The sequence below is a fragment of the Ciconia boyciana genome, chromosome 31, assembly GCF_034638445.1.
Source record: "Ciconia boyciana chromosome 31, ASM3463844v1, whole genome shotgun sequence".
NCBI lineage: Eukaryota > Metazoa > Chordata > Aves > Ciconiiformes > Ciconiidae > Ciconia > Ciconia boyciana.
This window is the reverse complement of record NC_132964.1, coordinates 439629-461016: the sequence shown is the minus strand read 5'-3', so window position 1 is coordinate 461016 and position 21388 is coordinate 439629. Positions and strand designations below refer to the sequence as shown.

The window sequence follows — 21388 nt, the reverse complement described above, 5'->3', positions numbered from 1 at the left end:
GCACAGCCGCGCGCCCCCGCCGGCGGCGGCTCCGCCCCCCGCGCTGCAGTCTCGCGCCCCGCCGCACCGCGCACCGCACCGCGCCCCGCACCGCGGCCAGGCCCAGGCCCAGGCCCCGGCCCGGGCCCCGCCGCCGCCGCCGCCGCCGAGGGAGGAGCAGCCGGCCCCCGCCCCCGCCGCCGCGGGCAGGCCCCCGGTAGGAACCGCGCTGCTTTCCGAGGGGGGAGCCCGGTGCCGAGGCGGGCCGGGGGGCGGTGCCGGGCGGACGGGCCGCGGGGGAGGGCGGGTAGGCCCGTGTGGGGGGAGGAGGTGAGGTGGTGGTTGGGGGGTGGTGGCGGGCCGCGGGCCGCGCCGGCGGTGACCCGGCCCCTTCCCCTCCTTCCTCCCTCCCTGCGCGGCCCATTGTGCTGTGGAGACAAAATGGCGGCGGGCGGCCGTTGGGCCGGGGGTGAGTGAGGGAGGGCTGGGGGGCTCATGAATTGGGGATGGCTGCGCCACATTCCCCCCCATCCCGCACGGCCCCCGCAGCCGCCCCTCACGCTGTGGGGAGAGCGGTGCCGGGGGGGGTCGCGCCGTGCTCCCCCCCATTTCCCGCCGCCGCCGCTTTGTTCTCGCCGCGCTTGCAAATGGCGGCAGCGGCCCGCCTGCCCCCTCACCCCCCCGCCCCGTGGCGGCCGGTTCCCCGCGCACACGCGTGGGGACGGGCGGTGCTGCCCGTGTGGGAGTGGGGAGGAGGGAAGGGTCGGTCCTGGGGGGGGGCCCTTCCCGGCCCAACCCGCCGGAGGAAGCAGCATCTCCCCGGGTCCCACAGGCTTCTCACGGTGCAGGGAGGTGGGTGTGCGGGGGGGGGGGTGAGGTGGAAATGTCCCCTTTGGTGTGACTTAAGTGCCCATCTCCTCCCCTTAGGGACAAGCCCGCGCTCTCCTCTCCTGAACTTCACTCTCCAGGGGTTGATCCGGGCTCTCCCATCACTTCCTTGAAATTCCCCTTGTTCTCATCCAGCCCGTTATTTGTAGCCGCTCCGTTTCTGGATGGTTCAGAAAAAAAAAAAAAAAAATCCCAAAAAAACCCCTCCCTACGTGTCGCTGCCGCTTTGCAAGAGCCGACAGCGTCTGTTCGCCGTCACCCCGGCCAGCCAGGTAGCGTCGTGGTGGGGAACAGACGCTGTCGGTGTCCTTACCCCTGGAAGAGCTTTGCGCAAACAAAAGCGCGGTGTTGAGGCTTTGCGCTCCTCCGAGCATCCTGTTCAGGTACGGTAGGCTGAAAGCGCAGCTGAAAAGTGACAAATTCTGACTTAAAACACAGAAGCTTTCTAAAATGCCACGCGTTTCTTCGCACGTGTTAACTTTTCCCCTTATCTAGGGCAGAAGTTTCAGCCTTTTGCATTGTTTATCACTTTATCATCCACCCCCCAACAAATGTTTTTGGTGAGTCTGCTCCTTCCGTCGGAAGACTCGAATCGAGTGGAAAGTTTGTTGGTGAAATCAGGCTGGTAGTGGAAATCGTAGGAGGGGGAGAGCAGAGCAGGCGAGGCTTAAAACAAGGGTGGAATTTCAAAGTTTCTCTTTTTTTTTTTTCCCCCTCGAATTTTAATGACGATCAGCATGAAGAGCAACGTCAGGAATTGTGCGTTATCGAGCGCATTCGTGTTTTTAACTTGTTCTGTGGTTCTTTTCCCCAAGAGGCGTGAATCCTGTGATGCTGCAGCATCAGCTCCTGGGTTCTCACTAGCCCATGAACTTCAGTGATTTCAAGAAGAGCGATAACGTCCGTCTTTAGAAATCGCAGGAAACGGGACTCTCGTTTCTCGGGCTGTTGTAGTTATTTTCTGACTGTAGAGACACGCTTCGCTAGGTTGGATTTCAATTAATTTCTTACCTTGCTTGGAGGAAATTAAGGGAGCTTTAAGAAAAATAACTTGCGTGCAGAGCGTACGAGTTCTTTGGGGTCCGATCCAAAGGAGGAGTGTTTTGGGAGGCTGGCACCCACCAACGTGAGAAGATGCCTTATGGGTTCTTGCAGGTAGCTTGGGAATAATTCTCCCTGGTCAGCGCTAACCAGGGTTTAGCTAACCCTGCGCTAACATCTGGGTTTAATTACAATTAGACCCAGGTTTGTAACAATACTGAAGCCATCCTGTGCGTAAATATTTGCAGGATTGGGATCAGAGGTATTTCTGTGCCGTAGAATACCGAGTCCGTACAGCGATGGCAGCTCGAGGAAGCGAGTTTTCCCAATTTTATCCTAGAAAATTCTCCAGGGCGTGAGCCCCAGCTCTGTTTGTAAAACAAGCAGCGCAACGGGGTCCTGATTTCTGCCCTTTGTGTTATTTTATAGAGTTATAATGGCAGTACTGTATGTATACATACACAGCACTAATACATATAAAGCACTAAGTATTTGGGCCGTTAATTATTTGCTCTTTTTTATTATTAATCCCGTATCTTGGACAATTTATACTTAAGAGTGGTCGGGCTTACTTGCGGTTTGTGTCATCTATCAAGTGTAAAAGGTAAAACATTGGGTTTGCGAGCTGTACGCGGCGATGCCCGGCGAGGCTGGGAACGGGCCGACGCGGGGTAGGTTCCAGTGGAAAAAAGCAAAAGCAAGCTTCAGTCTGGTTTCATTTTGAGCAAAACTCACTCAAAACGGAAGGGCTCCCAGAGAAGTGGGATTTGGTTGTGAGCTCTGGAGTAATTGAGGCGTGATTGGCGTTCTCCAGTGGTGCTTTTGAAAGCCTTGGTTACCAGGCAGTTTTGATGTGTACTTGATGGTAAAATGAAGTGGAACGGCTGGTGGACGCAGATGACGATGACCTTCATCATCTTCAGGTGCCGAGGCTCTTCCTGTGCCTCGCTTGTGCTAAGGCTTTTAAATGGCACTTAACGATTCTTGGGGTTACCACGAACCATCAGGCGCTTGCAGGAGTGGGATTGCCCCCGTGCGGTTTCATTAGAGGTAAATCAAGAGTTTTATTAAAGGTGGTTGGTCGAATTAACGACCGTGAATCGAGCAACTGCCGATTCCTACGCTTGTCGCGTGGGAAATGACAATACTGATGCCGAAGAGTCGATCCCAGTGGGCGCGGGGTGGCATTTTGAAGTCCTTGCCGGAAGCCTGCTCGTGTCTGAAGGCGATCTTGGGAAGCTGCCTTCTCCTGCAGAGCGTAAGTCAGTCCTGCAGGACACCAGTGTGTCCAAACCAGAGGAACAAAGTGCTTGAATTTTAACAAAAGAAGTTCGCTGCCCCAGCTGGGGCTCGGGCTGTCGGAGCGGGTTAGTTCCTTTCAAGAAGGGTGTCTTGTTCGGAAAGAAGCTGTTGCGATTTCAGCTTGAAGCTGTTGAGTTTTAGAAGTTGCGAGCTCTTGCTTCAAAACCAGATTTGCTGGTGCAAGTTTATACTATTTTCTCCTGATAAAGTAAGTGGAGAGACTCGGCGCAGCTACTGAACTTGGCTCGTGTCGATCCTAATGAAAAGCAGGCTTGTAAAGCAGGCCATGAAATGGATTTAGGGTAAAAAGCGGTATATGGCGAAGAGATTTTGACAAATAGCCGCTTCTGAGTAGCGTGAATGAAAGCTATCGCCTCGCTTGGCAACCAGGCGATGGCAACCTGGTTCTTTACCCCGTGGAATTATATCAGCTTATAGACTGTCGGTTTTCCCAGCGCAGGCTGCTCCGGCGTGTATCGGGGAGCGCTTTACCTTCAGCGCGCTTTGTTTTAGAAATACGAACAGGAGCTTTGGAAAAATCCAGTTTTAATGGGAAAGCCTCTTGGGAATAAGGAGCCAAAATAATATATTTATGGCCGCGAACGAGAAGGAGGAGGGAAAATCAAGGAGGAGAGTGCAGCTCTGGCTCCTGGGATGTCTTTGCTTCTTGGGGAGATGCTATGAGGGAATGGTTCAAAGCGCGTGCAGCGTGCTTGGCCGTTGCCGGGCAGGTAAACCCGAGCAGTTCGTGCAAACCTTCCTTGAGGGCAGTCTGTGCAAGTTGGGGTGACGGCTGCGTGACAAACCTGGCTGTAATCGTTATTGTGGGCGGTCTTAAGAATAGAAGTCATCGGGAGCAGAAGACTGGGCTTTCGCTAACGAGTTGCCTACTTCTAATTTCTCTGATTGCTTGCAGTTATCGATGCCAGCGGTTTCTGGTCCTGCATACGCTCGGCAAGCAGGCTGCGGGGACGGACCGGCCTGCCAGCGTTGCTAACTGGTTTTCTGTTGCTTTCAGATTATAGAAAAGCGTGGTACTGGTGCAGTCTTTTTGGTGGAAGGATCTAAATAAGCACATTTTGAACGCTGGACAGACACTCAAAAGCAAAAATGGTAAGGATAGGGAGGTTTTGGGCTCAGGAGATAAATATCTGTGTTTTGGCTCTCGCTAAAATTGTTTCCAAATCCCTTTTCAGCGACCAATGCGTATTTTTGTGAACGACGACCGCCATGTGATGGCCAAACATTCGGCCGTTTACCCGACGCAGGAGGAGCTGGAGGCCGTGCAGAATATGGTGTCCCACACGGAGCGAGCGCTCAAGGCTGTGTCCGACTGGATCGATGAGCAAGAAAAAGTCAGCGGGGAGCAGCCAGAGACAGAGTCCATGGAGACGGCAGCCGAAGAGGAAAACAAGGAAGGAGGGTAAGGAACGTCACTGAACGCGTGCCTGTAAAGGCCGCTGTCGGAAGCAGTAGCACCATCCTACTTAGATTAGTAAAAATCCGCCCGCTGAAGTTGAAAAAGTTGTTTTCCCTGGCTGTGGAATTCAGAGGAATTCACTACCCTGGGGTTGAAGCGACTCTTCCCGTGCAGGCGTAGTGAATCCTTCGGCGGGGGCCGTGTGTCGTGTTTAATCTTTGCAGATCTATCCCTTAGCTTGGGTCGAGCGTTCGTGCTTACCTGGCTGCAGTTAATTCTTTTAGTTTTGAAGCCGTCGTGATTGTGCCCTGTATATTTGCAGGGATCAGAAGGCCACAGAGCAGTTGACTAGGACCCTGCGTGGAGTGATGCGTGTAGGGCTTGTAGCAAAAGGCCTGTTACTGAAGGGGGACTTGGATCTTGAGCTAGTTCTTTTGTGCAAAGATAAACCCACCACAGATCTCCTGGAGAAAGTAGCTGACAATCTTGGAGTACAGCTTGCTGTGAGTAAAACCTTTCCGTGTTTGCGTGCGCTTGTTACAGAACAAGCGAAACAGCTTTTAAATGGTTAAAAAGGCACCGATGACGTTTGTTTTGATACCCTTTTTCTGTCTCGGAAAAGTAATTTTCAGAGGCGCGTAGCGTTATTCTGGAACTGCCTTGTTAAATGAACTTCTCTTTATTAGCTGAAGTTTTGTTTATAGACCTTGTTTTTGTCTTGGAAAAGGATGTTGCAGATCACTCGCAAATGAATTGGACGATTGCTAAGCGGTGAAATTATATTGCAGGCTATTACCGAAGACAAGTACGAAATAATCCAGTCGGTCGGTGATGCTGCAATTGTAATTAAGAACACAAAAGAGCCGCCGTTGACGCTGACCATCCACTTGACGTCGCCCGTAGTCAGAGAAGAAATGGAAAAACAGTTAGCTGGAGGTATGGAAGACTGAAAACAGCCGACAGTCAGTTGGAAACCCGTACATTTCCGTTGCTAATTCACTGGTAAAGCGTGCTCTTCAGTTTCAGCCGAAGCGGCAACAATTATTTTTGTGCAAATTCAAAATTCCGTAAGGCGACACCAACCTCATGAGATCACGGTTACGGTTTATTCAAACTGAGCTTCCGAAACTGAGTAGCACCTTTCAGATGGGATTTTGCTCCCTTTTTTTTTTTTTAATCCTTCTTTTTGTTTTTTTTTTTTTTTACTTGGGCCTTTAGTTCACTAATACGTCATCTTGTTGTATTAATCTTGTTTTGTACCTAGCCATGTAAGTGGCCTGCACAGTGACGTAAAAATATAAACCAGATGCGTTTAAAAAAAAAAAAAAAAAAGCTCGAAGGCTTCTTGTTAAATGACTTGCATGTACATGAAACTGGATGTTCCACACAGTTTGTGTTGCAGCAAGAATGATAGGTGCTCTGGGTCTCCTCGATTGGCTGTTTCATCAGCTGAAGTTCAGAATTCCAGACAGTGACGCAGAGTTTTGGATAAAGTTAGCTTCTCCGTTCGCTCTCAAATTCCCTTTGGAATGAGAAGTCACAGGCGGTTTTTCTGCGCTTGAATTACGATGGGTTCTGTGTCGCGGGCATCGCGCTGTCCAATTGGCGGGTGTCGAACGCCGGCTCTGTGCACTAGCCTTATCTAAAACCCTGGTCTTCAGAAACTGTGAGCTGTTTCAAACCATATCTTCAATTTTGCTGCAGCACAGACTGGAAGATATCTTTGTGCTCTATTGACTGTCTATGGTTTTGATATCTGACCTCGTCTATCAAGCCTTCTAGTTTGTCAATTTTAGGGACGCTGGACCTTTGACCAACAGGACGCTCTCTGTCACGGGTTGGGGCCAGGGCAGTCAAGCCTTATGGGCGGAGGGGGTTCCCTTGATCCTCGCAAAGCCTTTCCCCCCACTCCTCCGCTAAAGCGAAACGCAGAGTGGGGGGTTATTTTAAATTTCCCTTTGTTACCTACTACCGGCCTCGTACGCCGCCACTTCATTCGAGACGTAAAGGATTTCTCTCCTCTCCCATCGAGTTTCACGCCCCATCTCCTCCTCCTCCTCCTCGCAGAACAGATTTCAGCCCGTCCCTGTTAATTGAACTTCCCCCCTCTCTGCAGTTTTAATTTCTAAGCGAGGCCGCTAGGCGAGCACACTGCAGACCATCCTTCCAGGTGCAGGATCTAGATCAGGATCTTTTGGGAGCCTCAGCTGCCCGTTAGGAAGCTGCCTCATCCCCTCTCCGCCTGACAGAACCCCCTTGGTCAAACTGTGCCTTGTCTTCTTATTCCATCCACGAATAGAAACGCTATCAGTCAACGACTCCCCGGACGTTCTGGACAGGCAGAAATGCCTTGCTGCCTTGGCGTCACTGCGACACGCCAAGTGGTTCCAGGTTTGCATTTTGTTCTTATATTTGTCTTTAAGTAGAAAATTTGTAAACTATTAAGGGGCTAACTATTTTTTTTTTATTTATTTATTTAAAATACGTAACGTCGGATGATAGTTAGACGTGCTGAACTTAGCGTCTGTCAACGGTACAGTTGCTAAAGAGGCACTTAAGCGAATTAAATGTTCGGAAGGAACCTTTTTTAAAGAGTAGATGCATAGCTGCTGCTTTGTGTTAAGAGTAATGTTGCCTTTGTACACTACGGTTACTGTTCTAAGTTACAAAATGGTAATGCGAAATACTGTTTACCCTTGGCAAAGTAGCACCGCAAAAATGAATGTCTGCGAATGAGCAGTTTTGGTGTTTTTTTAGTGAAGGCGTGTCTGCTTTTGATTCTTATTCTAGGCCAGGGCTAACGGGCTGAAGTCGTGCGTCATAGTGATACGAGTGCTGCGAGACCTGTGTACTCGGGTTCCGACTTGGGCACCGCTGAGAGGATGGGTAATTTTCCTTTTTTGTTTCGGCTTTTGGGTTTTGGTACCCCTTCTCCAAGCTGGCGCTCAGCTCTCTTCAGTCTGCGCACGTTCCCTTTCATAAGCTGGTTTTATATAGTATGAACAAAGTTTCTGCCCTTAAAAGCCGCATATCGAATGCCTACGGTGTCAATCGTTTCGTCGTTTGTCAATTTGAAGCAGCTTCTAGCCGTAATGGCAGCGCAAGCGCCTCCCTTTTGCTTCTCTCACTTTCCCAAACTGTCTTTCAGCCCCTAGAGCTGCTGTGTGAGAAATCTATTGGAACTGCTAACAGACCCATGGGCGCTGGCGAGGCTCTGAGGAGAGTTCTTGAATGCCTTGCCTCGGGAATCGTTATGCCAGGTTAGGTGGTTCTCTGCATTTACATTTCAAAGCGAAGCTGGAACGAAACGCGGTTGAAGCTTCGCGGCGCGGTTGCGTTCCCTTGTTATCTGTGCGGGCAGCCTAGATTCGGAGCTCAGAAAGCCCCCAGCGTACACGGGTACTACGGTACCTTGCTGTTACTTAGGGCACGTGTGTTCAGAGCTACGGACCCATCACGTTAAACCCCCGTAGAGAGAGGTTCCAGTTTCTACAAGCGTAAAATTGGTTCCCTGAGTGGTCGTGACCAGCTTCACTGCTAATTGTACGTGTAAAATAGCCCAGACGAGTTTCAGAATGTTGGACATTGGATGGATCATGTTCAGTCCGTGTTCTTCGAGAGATGAGTGTTGATTGATGCCAAGGGAATACTTAGTTTAGTTTCTTTAGAAAACACCAGGATAATTCTCTGCATATCTTCCTTGTTTCCTGCCTTCAGATGGTTCTGGTATTTATGATCCTTGTGAAAAAGAAGCCACTGATGCTATTGGGCATCTAGACAGACAACAAAGGGAAGATATCACACAGAGTGCTCAGGTATAGTTTTGACTACAGATGTTACGAAAACTTAATCAGTTCCACTGACTCTGAACTTCCATATTGGTTAATGGTAGTATAGTAACCTCACAGAGGTCGGTGTTAACTTTGTTAATATCTAGTCAAGTAAAAGCAATACAAATGGGTCCCACACCGATAAGGAATTTGTAGCTTGGCCAACCAGAAGCAAAGTATCAGGTTTTAAATAGTGACTTGCTACCATGACCCGTATTTCGGGTTGAACTTCAAAAATTCAGAGAGTCCTATTTAAACTGATGAGGATTTCTGTGTAGGGGTGGGTAGAATGTTCCTGTCTGAAACTGTGCAGGGAACGGAGCTTGGTGTAGCCGCTTGCGCCTCCCAGTAACACATGTTTAATCTTTCTAGCATGCTCTGAGACTTGCTGCTTTTGGCCAGCTTCACAAAGTCTTGGGGATGGATCCCCTGCCTTCCAAAATGCCCAAGAAACCAAAGAACGAAAACCCTGTTGACTATACTGGTAGGTACTTGGCAAAAAAAAACCAAACCCAGATCCCATTTCCAAGGCTTTTGCCGCTGTCGTTGCTGGAAACTGGAATACTGAGGGGGGTTTTGTCACGACTGTTACAGTCCAGATTCCTCCCAGTACAACGTACGCTGTCACCCCCATGAAGCGTCCAATGGAGGAGGACGGAGAGGAGAAATCTCCCAGCAAAAAGAAAAAGAAGATTCAGAAAAAAGGTATTGAGTTAACAAGAGGTAGGTACAAATGGCTACCCGAGAGCTGTTCGCAGGCTCAGGCGGGGGGCAGGTGGCAGGAGAACGTTTGCAAGCGTTTGGTCTTGGGTGATGCTGTAAATAGGGGGTACAGGGCATATGAATTTAAAAAAAAAAAAGCCTTAACACTGTAAGATTTGTACGTGGTATAACTTAAACTCTCGCAAGGAGGAAAATACAGATCTGAACTTGTCTGAAATGGGTTATGCTGCTTTGAAAGAGATGACAAACATCCGCAAACTTTTGTTTGGTTTTTTTTTTTCTTCTCTGTTCAGAGGAAAAACTCGAACCTCCCCAGGCCATGAATGCACTGATGAAACTAAACCAGCTAAAACCTGGGCTCCAGTACAAACTCGTCTCTCAGACCGGTCCTGTCCACGCTCCTATCTTTACAATGTCTGTGGAAATTGATGGCAGCACGTTTGAGGCATCGGGGCCTTCCAAAAAGACGGCCAAACTGCACGTGGCGGTGAAGGTAAGAGCTGTGCGCTTAAATTCCTGGCTCTCGTTAGGAGGCAGCTTGATCGCTGACCCCTCAAAGTTGAAAAGGGCAACCAGATGGATGGCGACGACAGTCGTGACGACAACCGTGCATGAAAAATGTCATAAACCCTTCGGGACGGAGAGGGGAGAAGTTAAACACCGAGACAGCGTAGTCTGTAGTGCACAGAGTCTCAGGGCAGAGGACTTTATACCTCCGAGGTCGTGCTGGGGAACGCCTAGCACTTGAACAGAACTCGTAAAGGATTCTTGAGCAGCCTTCTCGAGTATTTACCCCAAAACGGGTAGGGCACAGGAGAGCCAGCGGTTCTTTGAGGTACACGCTGTGCAGTAACCTCCTCTCCAACTCTGCTTACCCTAGGTGTTGCAAGATATGGGTTTACCCACAGGAGTGGAAGGCAAAGAATCTGGGAAAGGAGATGAATCGGCAGAGGAGACGGAACAGAAACCGGTCGTGGTTGCTCCTCCTCCTGTAGTAGAAACTGTCTCGACGCCCACTGCTGCTTCTCCTCCTTCAGATCAAACCCCAGAGGTGAGCACGGTCGAAGAGGGGGAAACGGGCCGCTCTGATTCTTTGGGACGATGTTGTAGGACGTCATTGGAAGCACCTGTTAGCGGCAGGTTGCTATAACAGCGTACCGTAGGCGTCAGTTACTGTGACGATACAATTTAAGAGGTAAAAGCATCAGGCAAGCTTATCTTCTTCAAGATATTTCCCAAAGTACGTGTTTTGGAAGCAACTTCAGGTCCTTTAGGGTTTTTCCTCAGAGTTTCATCGCCGCTTCTCTGCTTGCAGAATGTGAAACAACAGGGACCAATTCTGACGAAGCACGGCAAGAATCCCGTGATGGAGCTCAACGAGAAGCGGCGTGGGCTGAAATACGAACTGATTTCAGAAACGGGCGGCAGCCACGACAAGCGCTTTGTCATGGAGGTGAGGCGACTTTTGGTCCTCTCTCTGTTGCCTTCATCCCAGCTCGGATATCCGTAACTTCACAGCCTTAGTAAGAACTTAAACTCATAAAATCACGGAATGGTTTGGGTTGGAAGGGGCCTTTAAAGATCACCTAGTGGGCAGGGGCATTTCCAGTAGCTCAGGTTGCTCAAAGCCCATCCAGCCTGACCTTGAACGCTTCCGACTTCCGGAATTGTCTGCAGGCACCATAAAAACCGGGGAATTTTACCAAGCGGCAGCTTCTGTCCCTGCCCTTTCCGCTTACGCGCCATGATTTAATCCCTTTCAAAGGTGGAGGTGGATGGGCAGAAATTCCAAGGAGCCGGTTCGAATAAAAAGGTGGCAAAAGCCTACGCTGCTCTGGCCGCGCTGGAGAAGTTGTTTCCAGATGCTCCCGTTGCCATTGAGCAAAACAAGAAGAAGAGAGCCCCCGTGCCAGCTAGAGGAGGACCCAAATTTGCAGTAAAAGTAAGTAAATTCACAATTCCGCCACTTTGTGGTGTAACTACCAGTCCTGTAGTACCGTTGTCCGTGGTTTTAATCTCTTTTGGAGAAGGGAAATAATTTAACGTGCGGAGAAACGCCAATCTGCTAACAGCCGTTGGACTTTAAAGCAGAAATACCATCAAGTTTTACAGAAAACAACCTCTCTTTTCTGGAGATTACGCTTACCTGGTACCCACCCCCCTTGCTTTTGGCTTAGCCCCCCTTCCTTTTGAGGCGGACGGGTACCCGAGGCGTTCCGGAGCTCCCGGCGTCCTTTGGAGAGGTTTCTTTTCACCCGGGAGGCAAGGCGATGCGGCTCAGAAGCCAGAGCTGGTAACGCCTCTCTCTTTCCTCAGCAGCACAACCCGGGTTTCGGGATGGGAGGCCCCATGCACAACGAAGTGCCCCCTCCGCCCAACATGCGCGGTCGTGGGAGAGGCGGCAACATCCGAGGCCGCGGCAGAGGCAGGGGCGGATTCGGCGGCAATCACGGCGGCTACATGAATGCAGGTGAGATGCTGCCTGCGCCTCGTCCTGGCTCTTTCCGCGCTAAACGTACCACAAACTCCCCAAACCCCGAGGCGCGAGTTAATCCCCCCGTGCCTTTCGTCGTGGCTGGTAGCGTGACGGGAAATACGAGGCCTTCGTACCCTTCCGTCGCCTTTTATTTCAACGTTTTCTTCTTATCTAGGTGCGGGATATGGAAGCTATGGTTACGGAGGAAATTCCGCGACAGCAGGCTATAGTAAGTGTTTTTCCTCTTAAATTCTGAAACGCGTCGCTCTGCCGGGGGTGTGAGGCTCGGACTGGGTCGCGCCGTGCGGTGCCGCGCTTGTGCCGAAGGCCTCTTAAGGGCTTCTCCTTTTTGAATGAGAAGTCATGAAAGATGGCTCGTGTACCGGTTTAAAAGTTAAAACGCGAACCCAGGTGACGTCACGTTTCCTCTAAAACTGTGAATATTTTAAATTTCTCTGCTTTAAGCCATGTGAAGCTATCGGCCACACTTTTCAATGTGATTTTCCTGAAAATACACAGCGATTGGTCTTGAGAAGAAGCCTTCCTTGGGGGGTGACAGGAGCAGAGAAATCTAAAACATGACTTTCAAATGTGGCGCATTTTGCCATCTTCAAAAGAATTCTAATTTTTTTTCTCTGCTCTGTCTCCCCCTTTTGTAGGTGACTTTTTCACAGACTGCTACGGCTATCATGATTTTGGGTCTTCCTAGATCATCTAAAAGTATTGCACAAAAAACAGCTTTTTACTCCAATTTTCTCGAACTCCAAAACCCAAAGTGTTCGTGCTGTGTCCCTGTGCTTCACTGGGTTTCTCAACAGTGGCTTTTCACCGCAGCTTGTCTGAAACTCTCTTAGCCTGCAGAACTTAAGACAGTGGCAGTTTTTATTGTGATTTGCCTTTGAACTTGGTTGTATCGATGTACACAACAGGGGGAACCAATTATCCGAGAATGTTTTTGTGCGCCTCGCACAAATTTCCAAGCCAGCTCCGTTCGGCGTAAAGGCAAAAAGCCCATCTTTGCTTTTTATGGAAAGCATTACTTTATTTTTAAGAAACTGAAGTGTTTTAATCTACCTTTGTCTTAATTTACAGCAGGTTTTGTACAAAATTCGAGCCTTTTAATAAATCCCAGCAATTGGGTATACACGCCTCTCGATATTGGGAAGACTTTTCGCCATCTCTGAATATAGTACGGCCCAGCTTTTTAAGCATGCGAAATGTTGACTTGTACGTGGAATCGTGTCTGCTAAAATTTAATCCGACATCCTTTGTAACACGCTGGTGGATTAACGCTGAGGGATGTGACTTGTTGTGGCTGGTAGCTAGTGTACTTTCAAAGGTATTGTAATTGTGCTGCCGATCCTGATACAATAAATATCCAGGCGTTAGGGGTTTAGCGTCAACATGTTAGTAACTTCCGGAAAACGCATGGATTCGTTCGCTCACGTGGAAACGGGCTTTCTTGAGCCAAGCGTAAAGGGCCTAAAGCACTTAACGGCAAAGCTCCGCTGGCCGCGGGCTCGGCAGCCGCCCCGAGAAACGCCCGTTGCCCCAAAAGTACTTCATCGCCTGGAGAATTAAACTTCACCGGAATCGGGAATTGCGGGAAATTTCATAATTGGCCGGTCGAGACGCGAGTCTCTGAATTCCAAGTGTTTGGTCCTTTATTCTTGCTATGGTATTTGTTTTGGTTTTTGTTTTTTTGTGGTTTGTTTTTTTTTTTAAACTGTATTTTGTTTGTCGCCGTTTCTAGCTGCAAAGCCTGCCCCATTGCATGGGGTTAACTTGTGAGACTCAACGACGTTTGAGTTAACTCGGTGATTAAACTAGCTAAACAAAACCAAACAAAAACCCTCTGACCGCCAAAGCACCAGGTATAAAAAAAAAAACAACACCCAAAGTCCAAGGGGTTTAGCGGATACTTAAAATAATAATGCATGGTCTATTTTTTTTTTTTTTAGAAAGCTATCGTTTGAGATAATGACTTTTTATACAAGGGAGTAGATCCTGTCCTGAATGAGGTGGGAAAACTGCCGCTTTTTAAGCGACTACACTGTTGTGTGCTGGACGTTTTTATTCCTGAGCTTTGATATGGGGAAAGTCGGAAATAATCCGATGCCAAACAGCATTAAAACTTCATAATTTAATATGAAGTGTTGGTAGAAAATGGAAATTCCAGAAATATTAACTGGGGAGAGACCGACTTCCAGCATCTGCAGCTTGAATTTACACGGTGCCGGTCATAACCCCTCCCTCGGGAGACGTCCCCGTGCTCGAACCAAGGACGGGGATTTTAATACAAGTGACGGAGCGAGGTGTCTCGTGTTCAGCGGAGAAATATTTTGCTACAACCGGAGATAAATTTCTCACAGAACCTCGTTTCTGCGCAACTAAATCGTGATCTTCTGCGGCCGAGGAAAAAAGATCTTGCGTAGAAAGCCTTATTCTGGGGCAGGGGGCCTAGACAAGAATTGGTTAAACGATCAAAAAACTTCAAAGCTAGGTGCCTTGAAGAGCCGCAGCTCTTCACAACGCAAACACACGCTGAATTTAGGAGCTGAGCTGGGATTTGCCTTCGCCGTGAGGCGGCCCGGGAGTTCCACACGGAATTGCGGAAGCAAAGGGCAGGAGATCTTACTCCGTCTCCCTTTTAACTAAATCCTCCCCCTCTCCTCCATTTTGGAGGAGCAGATCTTTTCCCTCTTTTAGAGGCTCCTCTTTTAGAAGAGCTCCCTTCCCCGAGCGTCCACGCCATCACGGACACTGGTGCAGGTTTTTAGTTCGATTCTAGTGGTTTTTATTCCTTGAAAATAAGTTTAGTTTGGAACACGGCGCGTCTGACCCTAGCGTAAGTCTTCTCACACTAAGCCCAACGCGAAGAACACCCCCAAGTTCAACTTTGCGGAAATTGGGCAGGAAAAGGATCGCTCGAAGAGCTTGACTGTGGTACTCTTGATAAATAAAATTAAACCCAGACTAACTCTCGACTCCGTACAGTGCTGTTGCATCCAGGCGCTCTGGCGTGTTGTGATCCCTTAGAGGTTTTCGGTAACCTCGGATCCCAGACGTAGTACCTGAATTTGGAGGTAAATGGGATGAGCTGTGCACGCACGTCTTAATTTCCGTTGGATTGTTGCTGCTCGCTCACCGTGTAAATCCAGACGGATTGCTCGCCCCGTTAGAGCGATCCGCGTGGATGTTGATATAATTCCTTGTTACAGGAACGAGATTCTTCCTCGTTACCGCATCTCTCGCCTGCGGAGACCGAGCATCAGCTGCCGTTGACGGCTGACTTGTCTCAAATGTAGTTTGAGCACCGGATTTCAAATCTTTTCAAATAACCGTTAGCGATTGTAACGCGTTAAAGAAACCGTCGTAGCCCTGAGCTTCGTCCGAATCGTTGGGGTCGTACTGGAATTAAAGCTGTGGGAGGACTGGGCGTCGTCCCCTGAGATTTTGGGGTGATTGGACGACAGTCGATGTATTTCGCAATTCCCTGCGTGCTTAAACAAACGAGATGTTTCACCTCTCGGCCCCGTATGCGCTTTCTTAAACCTTTCACCGGCATAAGAGCAAACCGCTCCTAAACCGTTGCGTTCGCGAGGGTAAAATCTCATCGTCTTACGAGCCTTCACCTTTAAAATCCCGCCTCACGTGCCTGCCCCCCCCCCCACCCCAAAAAAAATGCCGCCGCCGCTCGGGGCTGACGTTCTTCTCTCTGTTTAGGCCAGTTCTACAGCAACGGCGGCCACTCCAACTCGGGGAGCGGAGGCGGCGGCTCCTCCGGCTACGGCTCCTACTACCAGGGCGGCGATAACTACAACTCGCCGGTTCCTCCGAAACACGGCGGAAAGAAACAGCAGCACGGAGGACAGCAAAAACCTTCCTACGGTTCGGGGTATCAGTCCCACCAGGGCCAGCAGCAGCAGTCCTACAACCAAAACCAGTACAGTAACTACGGCCCGCCGCAGGGCAAGCAAAAAGGCTACAACCACGGCCAAGGCAACTATTCCTCCTACTCCAACTCCTACAACTCGCCTGGCGGCGGAGGCTCCGATTACAACTACGAGAGCAAATTCAGTGAGTGCTGGCTTTGCTTATCTGGGGAGTAAAACCTGAACTTTAGGAAATACACGGTCCTACGCGGAGGAATAACTTGGGCCCCCAGTGACGGGACGAGGGGGAAGGGTTCTAAACGGCGAGAGGGGAGATTCGGCCGGGGTCCGGGGAAGAAATTCCGTCCGCTGAGGGCGGGGAGAAGGGTGCCCGGCGAGGTGGGGGGTGCCCCGGCCCGGGAAAGGGTGGAGGTGGGGTTGGCCGGGGCTGGGAGCGACCCGACGGGGGTGAAGCCGTCCCTGCCGGCGCAGGGGGCCGGGCCGGGTGGGCGTTAAGGCCCCTTCCCACCCAAACCGTCCCGGCGTTCCCTGAACTTGGCGTGAGGGGGGCTTAAACCCTTTTGGTTTCGTTGATTTAATTGGATGAGATCAACAACCGGCGGGGAAACCTGCTGGGCTTTGAGCTCCTACTCCCCGAGGAGACGCGCTTGCGCTTCGGAGGATGACGGCGGAATTGCCCGCTCTGCTCCGAGTTACTATTTCACGATCGAGTCTTTGTTTCCTCCGTCGGGTAGGCGAGCGCTTAGGACCCGCACGCTCCTCAGCGTGGATCCTCTGTGCTCGCGCAAGCTGTGGGGAAACCCCACCGCTGCCCCGACAGCCGGGCCTCTACACGAAGCTTTTAGCAGCTCGAGGAGACGGGAGGAGGGAGAGCTTTCGCTCATCCAGCCCCTGGCAGCCGCCTCGCCTCGAATAATCGTCCCTTTGGCTGCTAACGGCAGACGAAACCCCTCGCGGGGCGCGGCGAAGGCAGAGCCGCCGCCGGGGAGACCGGCCGTGCTCACCACGCTCTCCCTTCCAGGTTACGGTGGCAACAGCGGCCGCGGAGGTGGAGGAAATAACTACTCGGGAGGTGCCTCCTACAACACCGGCTCACACGGTGGCTATGGGGGAGGATCTGGGGGCGGAGGGTCCTCGTACCAAGGTAAGCAAGGTCAGTATACGACGCTTCCCTATATATTCTTCCGTGCGAGGGCGGCGTCTTTACATCCGCGCGCGCTCCTGCGCGGCAGCGGGTCCCTGATCGGAGTGAAAACTCCGATTCTGCGTTCAGAGAGCTTCGTTCTTGCACGCAGCCATCGTCACCGAGCTTCTCTCTCCCTTCTCCCCCCTCCGCAGGTGGATATTCCTCTCAGTCCAACTACAACTCCCCCGGTTCAGGCCAAAATTACAGCGGCCCCCCCAGCTCCTACCAAGCGTCCCAAGGCGGCTACGGCAGAAACGACCACAGCATGAATTACCAGTACAGATAAAGCCGCCCCTTCCTCCGCCGGCGCGGAGCTTTGTTACCTCCCGCGCTCGCCCGCCCTTTGAATATTCAGTTTTATCGCACCCCGGTAAACACGTAAACCCCCCCGTCCCCCCGTTTCCATGTTGCAGTGCTCTTTGTGATACCGGTCACTAATGGTTGAGTACCTGTAATTCCATACTTAGCTGTATTTTGGGCATCTCTGTATTTAATGGTTTGTTAGTTGCCATTACAACTTTGTCTAAATAGGATTTTTTGGGGGTTTTGTTTTGTTTTTTTTTTGAGTTAATACAATTTCAGTATCCTTTTTCTATTTAAAAATTGACGTGGAAGTGTGAAGACGGTATGGCTTTAAATAGATAAGGGATATGTCATCTGTTAATGCTTTTGTGAAGTGAGTTAAACGAGCTTTCTGTATTTTAATGCTTTAGTGTTTCAGTTTTATAAGTGAAGATTTTATTTTAAAAACCAGTGGGAAGGAGTGGGTTTTGTATGCCTGAATCCCTCAGGCAGTACATCTGGAGTAAGCTGAATGTAGACGAATAAACACAAAACTCTTGATGTCTCGGTCTCCGCGCCTGTCGTGTCGCGGTGCACGCCGGCGCACCAGCCTCCGACCTCTTCAAATAGCCAAAATTGGGGATATTCTCCGCTTGCTGCAATTTTAATGACCTTAAACTCTCAGGTTGGAGACTAAACCCCCCCCAGGGGCTTTGGCCGGGAGGAGGCGGTGGAATTCCGAGAGAGCGGCAGCCCGAGCCAACCCGAGGAGCAAGCAGGGCTGGCTGGAGCCTTTGGGTGAGACCAAATTAATTGCCTTTGCCGGCAATTAAACCGCCGCGCCGGAGAGGACGGCGGCTCCCCGGGCCTGGCCCCCCGCGCGAGGGGGCTGCCCCCGTCCTGCGCCGCGGTGGGGGTCAGGCAGAGGTGCCGAATTCTTGGCACGGTGTGGGGCGTTTGAGGAAGGGACCTGAACCCGGTGAGAGGGCAACGGTTTATGGCAAGCGCCGGCAGGGACTTCCTGGTACAGATAAGCCTCGTGGCTCTGAGGTGACTTCCCAGGTGCTCCTTGAAACCAGAATAAAATTGAAACGCCAATAGCGGCTTCGGTTTAGTCACCTTTCTGGGAGAAGGTGGAGCAGTGTTTGCCAGCCCAGGAGCGCGTGGGCACCGTCCCGGGGCAACCGATGGTTCCGGCACGTCTCGGGGGCAGGCAGCTGCCGGGCTACACCTCTTCGACCGCAGCCACGGGGCAGCCGGGGTTTGAGCTACACCGTTGCACCTTTTCTGACAAAAATAACACCGGAGCTGCCTCTAGCCCCTTTAAGCAGTGCTGGAAACAGCCGGTTTATTGCACGGCACGGGTGCAATAATCGAGCGTAATCAGTTCTTGCGCCCGTGCCGTCCTGCCGCGGGCGTTTTGCGTGTGGGTAAAGGTGCCTCCTCCGGCCGCGGCGTGTTGATTTTGCATAAACCGCACCTTGCACCGGCATTTCTGGTTCTCTCCGTGCCGGCGGCAGAGCCAGACCCGAGCGCAACCTGTTAAGGCCCCGACGGTGCTTGTTCCAGCGGCGAGGCCGAGTTGAGCAAACGCCGGGGCCGCTGCCCGGTTGGAGCCGGCATTTCGGCGACGGCGGCTCCTTCCCGGCCCCACGAGCGGAGATTCCCCTCGGCGCGGACCATGCGATGAGCGACCGCAACCCTCGTCCCCGTCCCTGCGCCGCTGGGGGAGAAATGGGTAGGGACCTTGAAAACCCGGGAAGGGGTTTTAAGATTCAGCTTTTATTTCTCGTTGCCCTACTTTGATTTGCTTGGCAATAAATTAATTTCCCCGAGTCGAGCCTGATCTGCCGTGACGGTAGCTGGGGAGGGATCTCCCTGTCCGTATCTCCACCCACGAGCCTGTCGTGATGCTTCCTCTCCCCCTGTCGTGATGCTTCCTCTCCCCCGTCGCGCCGAGGAGGGCGGTGACGGAGCGGCTGGGTGGGCGGCAGCAGCCAGCCAGGGTCGCCCCACCGCAGCGGCCGGGGCGTGGGGCCGGCACCGGGAGAGACGAGGCGGTCGGCGAGCTCGGTCCGGCTGATTCCAGCCCTTTTATTACAAACATCGGCTATAACTTAACGTGGGCGCAGCTTCCCCGCCGGCGCAGTCCCTGACCACCAAGCCCAGCGGGCTCAGTGCGAAGAAAATCAATAATAATAATAGTAATAATAATAATAAAAGTATCATGATAACATTAAAAACGTCCACACAGTGGAGTAGTTGCTCCTGTGAGTGAAGCCCTCGGCTCTGGCTGCGTGAACCAGCTGGCAGCACAATTTTGGGGGAAACCCCGTTCCCGGTGGGGCCGGGGGCGGCGGAGGGGGTCCCCGAGGGACCTGAGGTTTGGAGACGGCCCCGAGCGGCTGCTTGCGAGCCGGAGACTGGCCAGAAAGTCAGCGGAGGGGGCGAAGCGGGCGGGTCCCGGCGCGGGGAGGGGATGGTGGCACCCGGGATGCCCCGGCACCCGGCGGCCCCGGCGTGGCTCAGCCCTCCGGCCGCGGCTAGCGGCGGCACGTCGCCTTCGCCTCCTGGAACTGGGGCCAGAGCTTCAGCAGGTCCTGGGGCTGGTAGTGATGGACCATCACCAGCTGGGAGAACCGGCACGCCTCGTACTCGAGCCGGTACATGTTGAAGACACCCCAAGGGCTGTTGGTGAGGCCGATGCCCAGCGCGTGCAGGCAGATGCCCATGAAGGAATCCTCCATGTTGATGACGGGCAAAGTTTGGGCGACGTTGTAGATTTTGCTGGCCAAATCCCCGGAGAGGACGTAGCCGGGCCCGCCGCAGTAGGGCGGGTAGGTGTCGTTGGGGTAGACCTCGCGGGGCACGTGCCACTTGTAGGCCTTGCTGCGCAGCGGCCCCGTGTTGCGGTAGATGTAACCCGTCATGAAGTTCTTCTTGGGGGGCACCAGGAACCGTTCCACCAGGTAGCCCAGGTTGAGGAAGATGTCGCGGTCGGCCTTCACCACGTAGCTGGCGTTGGGGCAGTGCTTGCTCACCCACTCCATGCCCATCAGCGTCTTCAGCGTCAGGTTGTTGTAGGTGTCCAAGAAATCTTGCTGGAGGATGTCGCGGTGGAGAAGGCTCTCCTCCTCCAGCACCGGCCGCAGCTCCTGCGCGAACACCGGGTGGATGCCGATGAGGAAGAGACGGAGGATGGAGACCCCCGGCACCGAGCTCTCGTTGCCCCAGGTTTGCCGGATGGCGTTCCTGCCAGCCACGTCCGCCGGCTCCGTCACCACCAGCAGCACCAGGAAGGGCGTCCGGTCCCGGCACTTGTGGGGCTCGTTGAGGAGGAAGCGGTAGGGGTGGGGGTAGGGGGGCTGCAGCGGGTGCCGGGTGGGGGCCGGCTTGGCTGTGGCGTTGCCTTGAGGATCCGGCACCCTGTGCCACGTGAAACCCGTCCTGGGCGGGTGCTGCCGGTCGGTGGCGTCTCGGCCGGGGCTGGGCAGGGCGGGGGCGGTGGTCATGGGCTCCTCGGTGAAGTCGTGCACCCGCAGCCCCAGCAGCGCCAGCAGCGTCAGGACGGGCAGCAGGAGCAGGCGCGGGCTCTGGCACTTCATGGCCACCACCTGCGGGGAGACCCGGCACCTCAGAGTGATGGCGGGCCCACCCGACGCTCGCTTGGCACCCAAAAAACCCCCTCACTTGGCACCCACCCAGCCGCTCGCTCTGTGCCCACCCAACACCGGCTCTGCACCCACCCAGCCGCTCGCTCTGTGCCCACCCAACACCGGCTCTGCACCCACCCAGCCGCTCGCTCTGTGCCCACCCAACACCGGCTCTGCACCCACCCAGCCGCTCGCTCTGTGCCCACCCAACACCGGCTCTGCACCCACCCAGCCGCCGCTCTGTGCCCACCCAACACCGGCTCTGCACCCACCCAGCCGCTCGCTCTGTGCCCACCCAACACCGGCTCTGCACCCACCCAGCCGCTCGCTCTGTGCCCACCCAACACCGGCTCTGCACCCACCCAGCCGCTCGCTCTGTGCCCACCCAACACCGGCTCTGCACCCACCCAGCCGCTCGCTCTGTGCCCACCCAACACCGGCTCTGCACCCACCCAGCCGCCGCTCTGTGCCCACCCAACAGCCGCTCGCTCTGTGCCCACCCAACACCGGCTCTGCACCCACCCAGCCGCCCACTCTGTGCTCACCCAACTCTGACTCTGCACCCACCCAGCTGCTCGCTCTGTGCCCACCCAACACCGGCTCTGCACCCACCCAGCCACTCGCTCTGTGCTCACCCAACTCTGACTCTGCACCCACCCAGCCGCTTGCTCTTTGCCCACCCACCCACTCGCCCTGCACCCAAAAAACCCCC

At 53.0% G+C, this 21388-nt stretch overlaps 2 protein-coding genes across 11 annotated transcripts; one reads left to right on the top strand and one right to left on the bottom strand.

Moving 5' to 3' along the window:
• The first annotated feature begins 35 nt into the window (after nt 1-35).
• Nucleotides 36-17585, top strand: ILF3 (interleukin enhancer binding factor 3). 10 transcript variants are annotated; one of them, XM_072848527.1, is made up of 20 exons: nt 36-196; nt 4229-4323; nt 4407-4633; nt 4953-5133; nt 5419-5566; nt 6930-7021; nt 7421-7516; nt 7779-7890; nt 8348-8445; nt 8833-8944; nt 9055-9165; nt 9477-9676; nt 10064-10234; nt 10499-10636; nt 10949-11125; nt 11503-11653; nt 11835-11888; nt 15386-15739; nt 16577-16699; nt 16894-17585. In XM_072848527.1, exons 2-20 carry the CDS (start codon nt 4321-4323, stop codon nt 17025-17027), a joined length of 2682 nt encoding a protein of 893 aa, XP_072704628.1. In that variant the 5' UTR covers nt 36-196; nt 4229-4320; the 3' UTR covers nt 17028-17585. The 10 variants fall into 10 exon arrangements, with proteins under 10 accessions (XP_072704628.1, XP_072704620.1, XP_072704625.1 ...); XM_072848519.1 differs by having other exon boundaries at nt 9055-9183; nt 11500-11653; nt 16577-16708; XM_072848524.1 differs by lacking the exon at nt 36-196 and adding an exon at nt 324-448 and having other exon boundaries at nt 16577-16708.
• A 1981-nt stretch (nt 17586-19566) lies between these two features.
• Nucleotides 19567-20628, bottom strand: LOC140645100 (beta-1,3-galactosyltransferase 2-like). The gene has a single exon (XM_072848318.1). It carries the CDS (start codon nt 20626-20628, stop codon nt 19567-19569), a length of 1062 nt encoding a protein of 353 aa, XP_072704419.1.
• Nucleotides 20629-21388: the final 760 nt, after the last annotated feature.

Bases quoted from the DNA above. Each gene is read 5' to 3' on its own strand.
- ILF3 (XM_072848519.1), top strand. The intron at 9,184-9,476 runs GTAGGTACAAAT...TTCTCTGTTCAG, and splicing joins AGGTATTGAGTTAACAAGAG to AGGAAAAACTCGAACCTCCC. The intron at 10,235-10,498 runs GTGAGCACGGTC...CTCTGCTTGCAG, and splicing joins CTTCAGATCAAACCCCAGAG to AATGTGAAACAACAGGGACC.
- LOC140645100 (XM_072848318.1), bottom strand. From the start codon at position 20,628: ATGAAGTGCCAGAGCCCGCGCCTGCTCCTGCTGCCCGTCCTGACGCTG.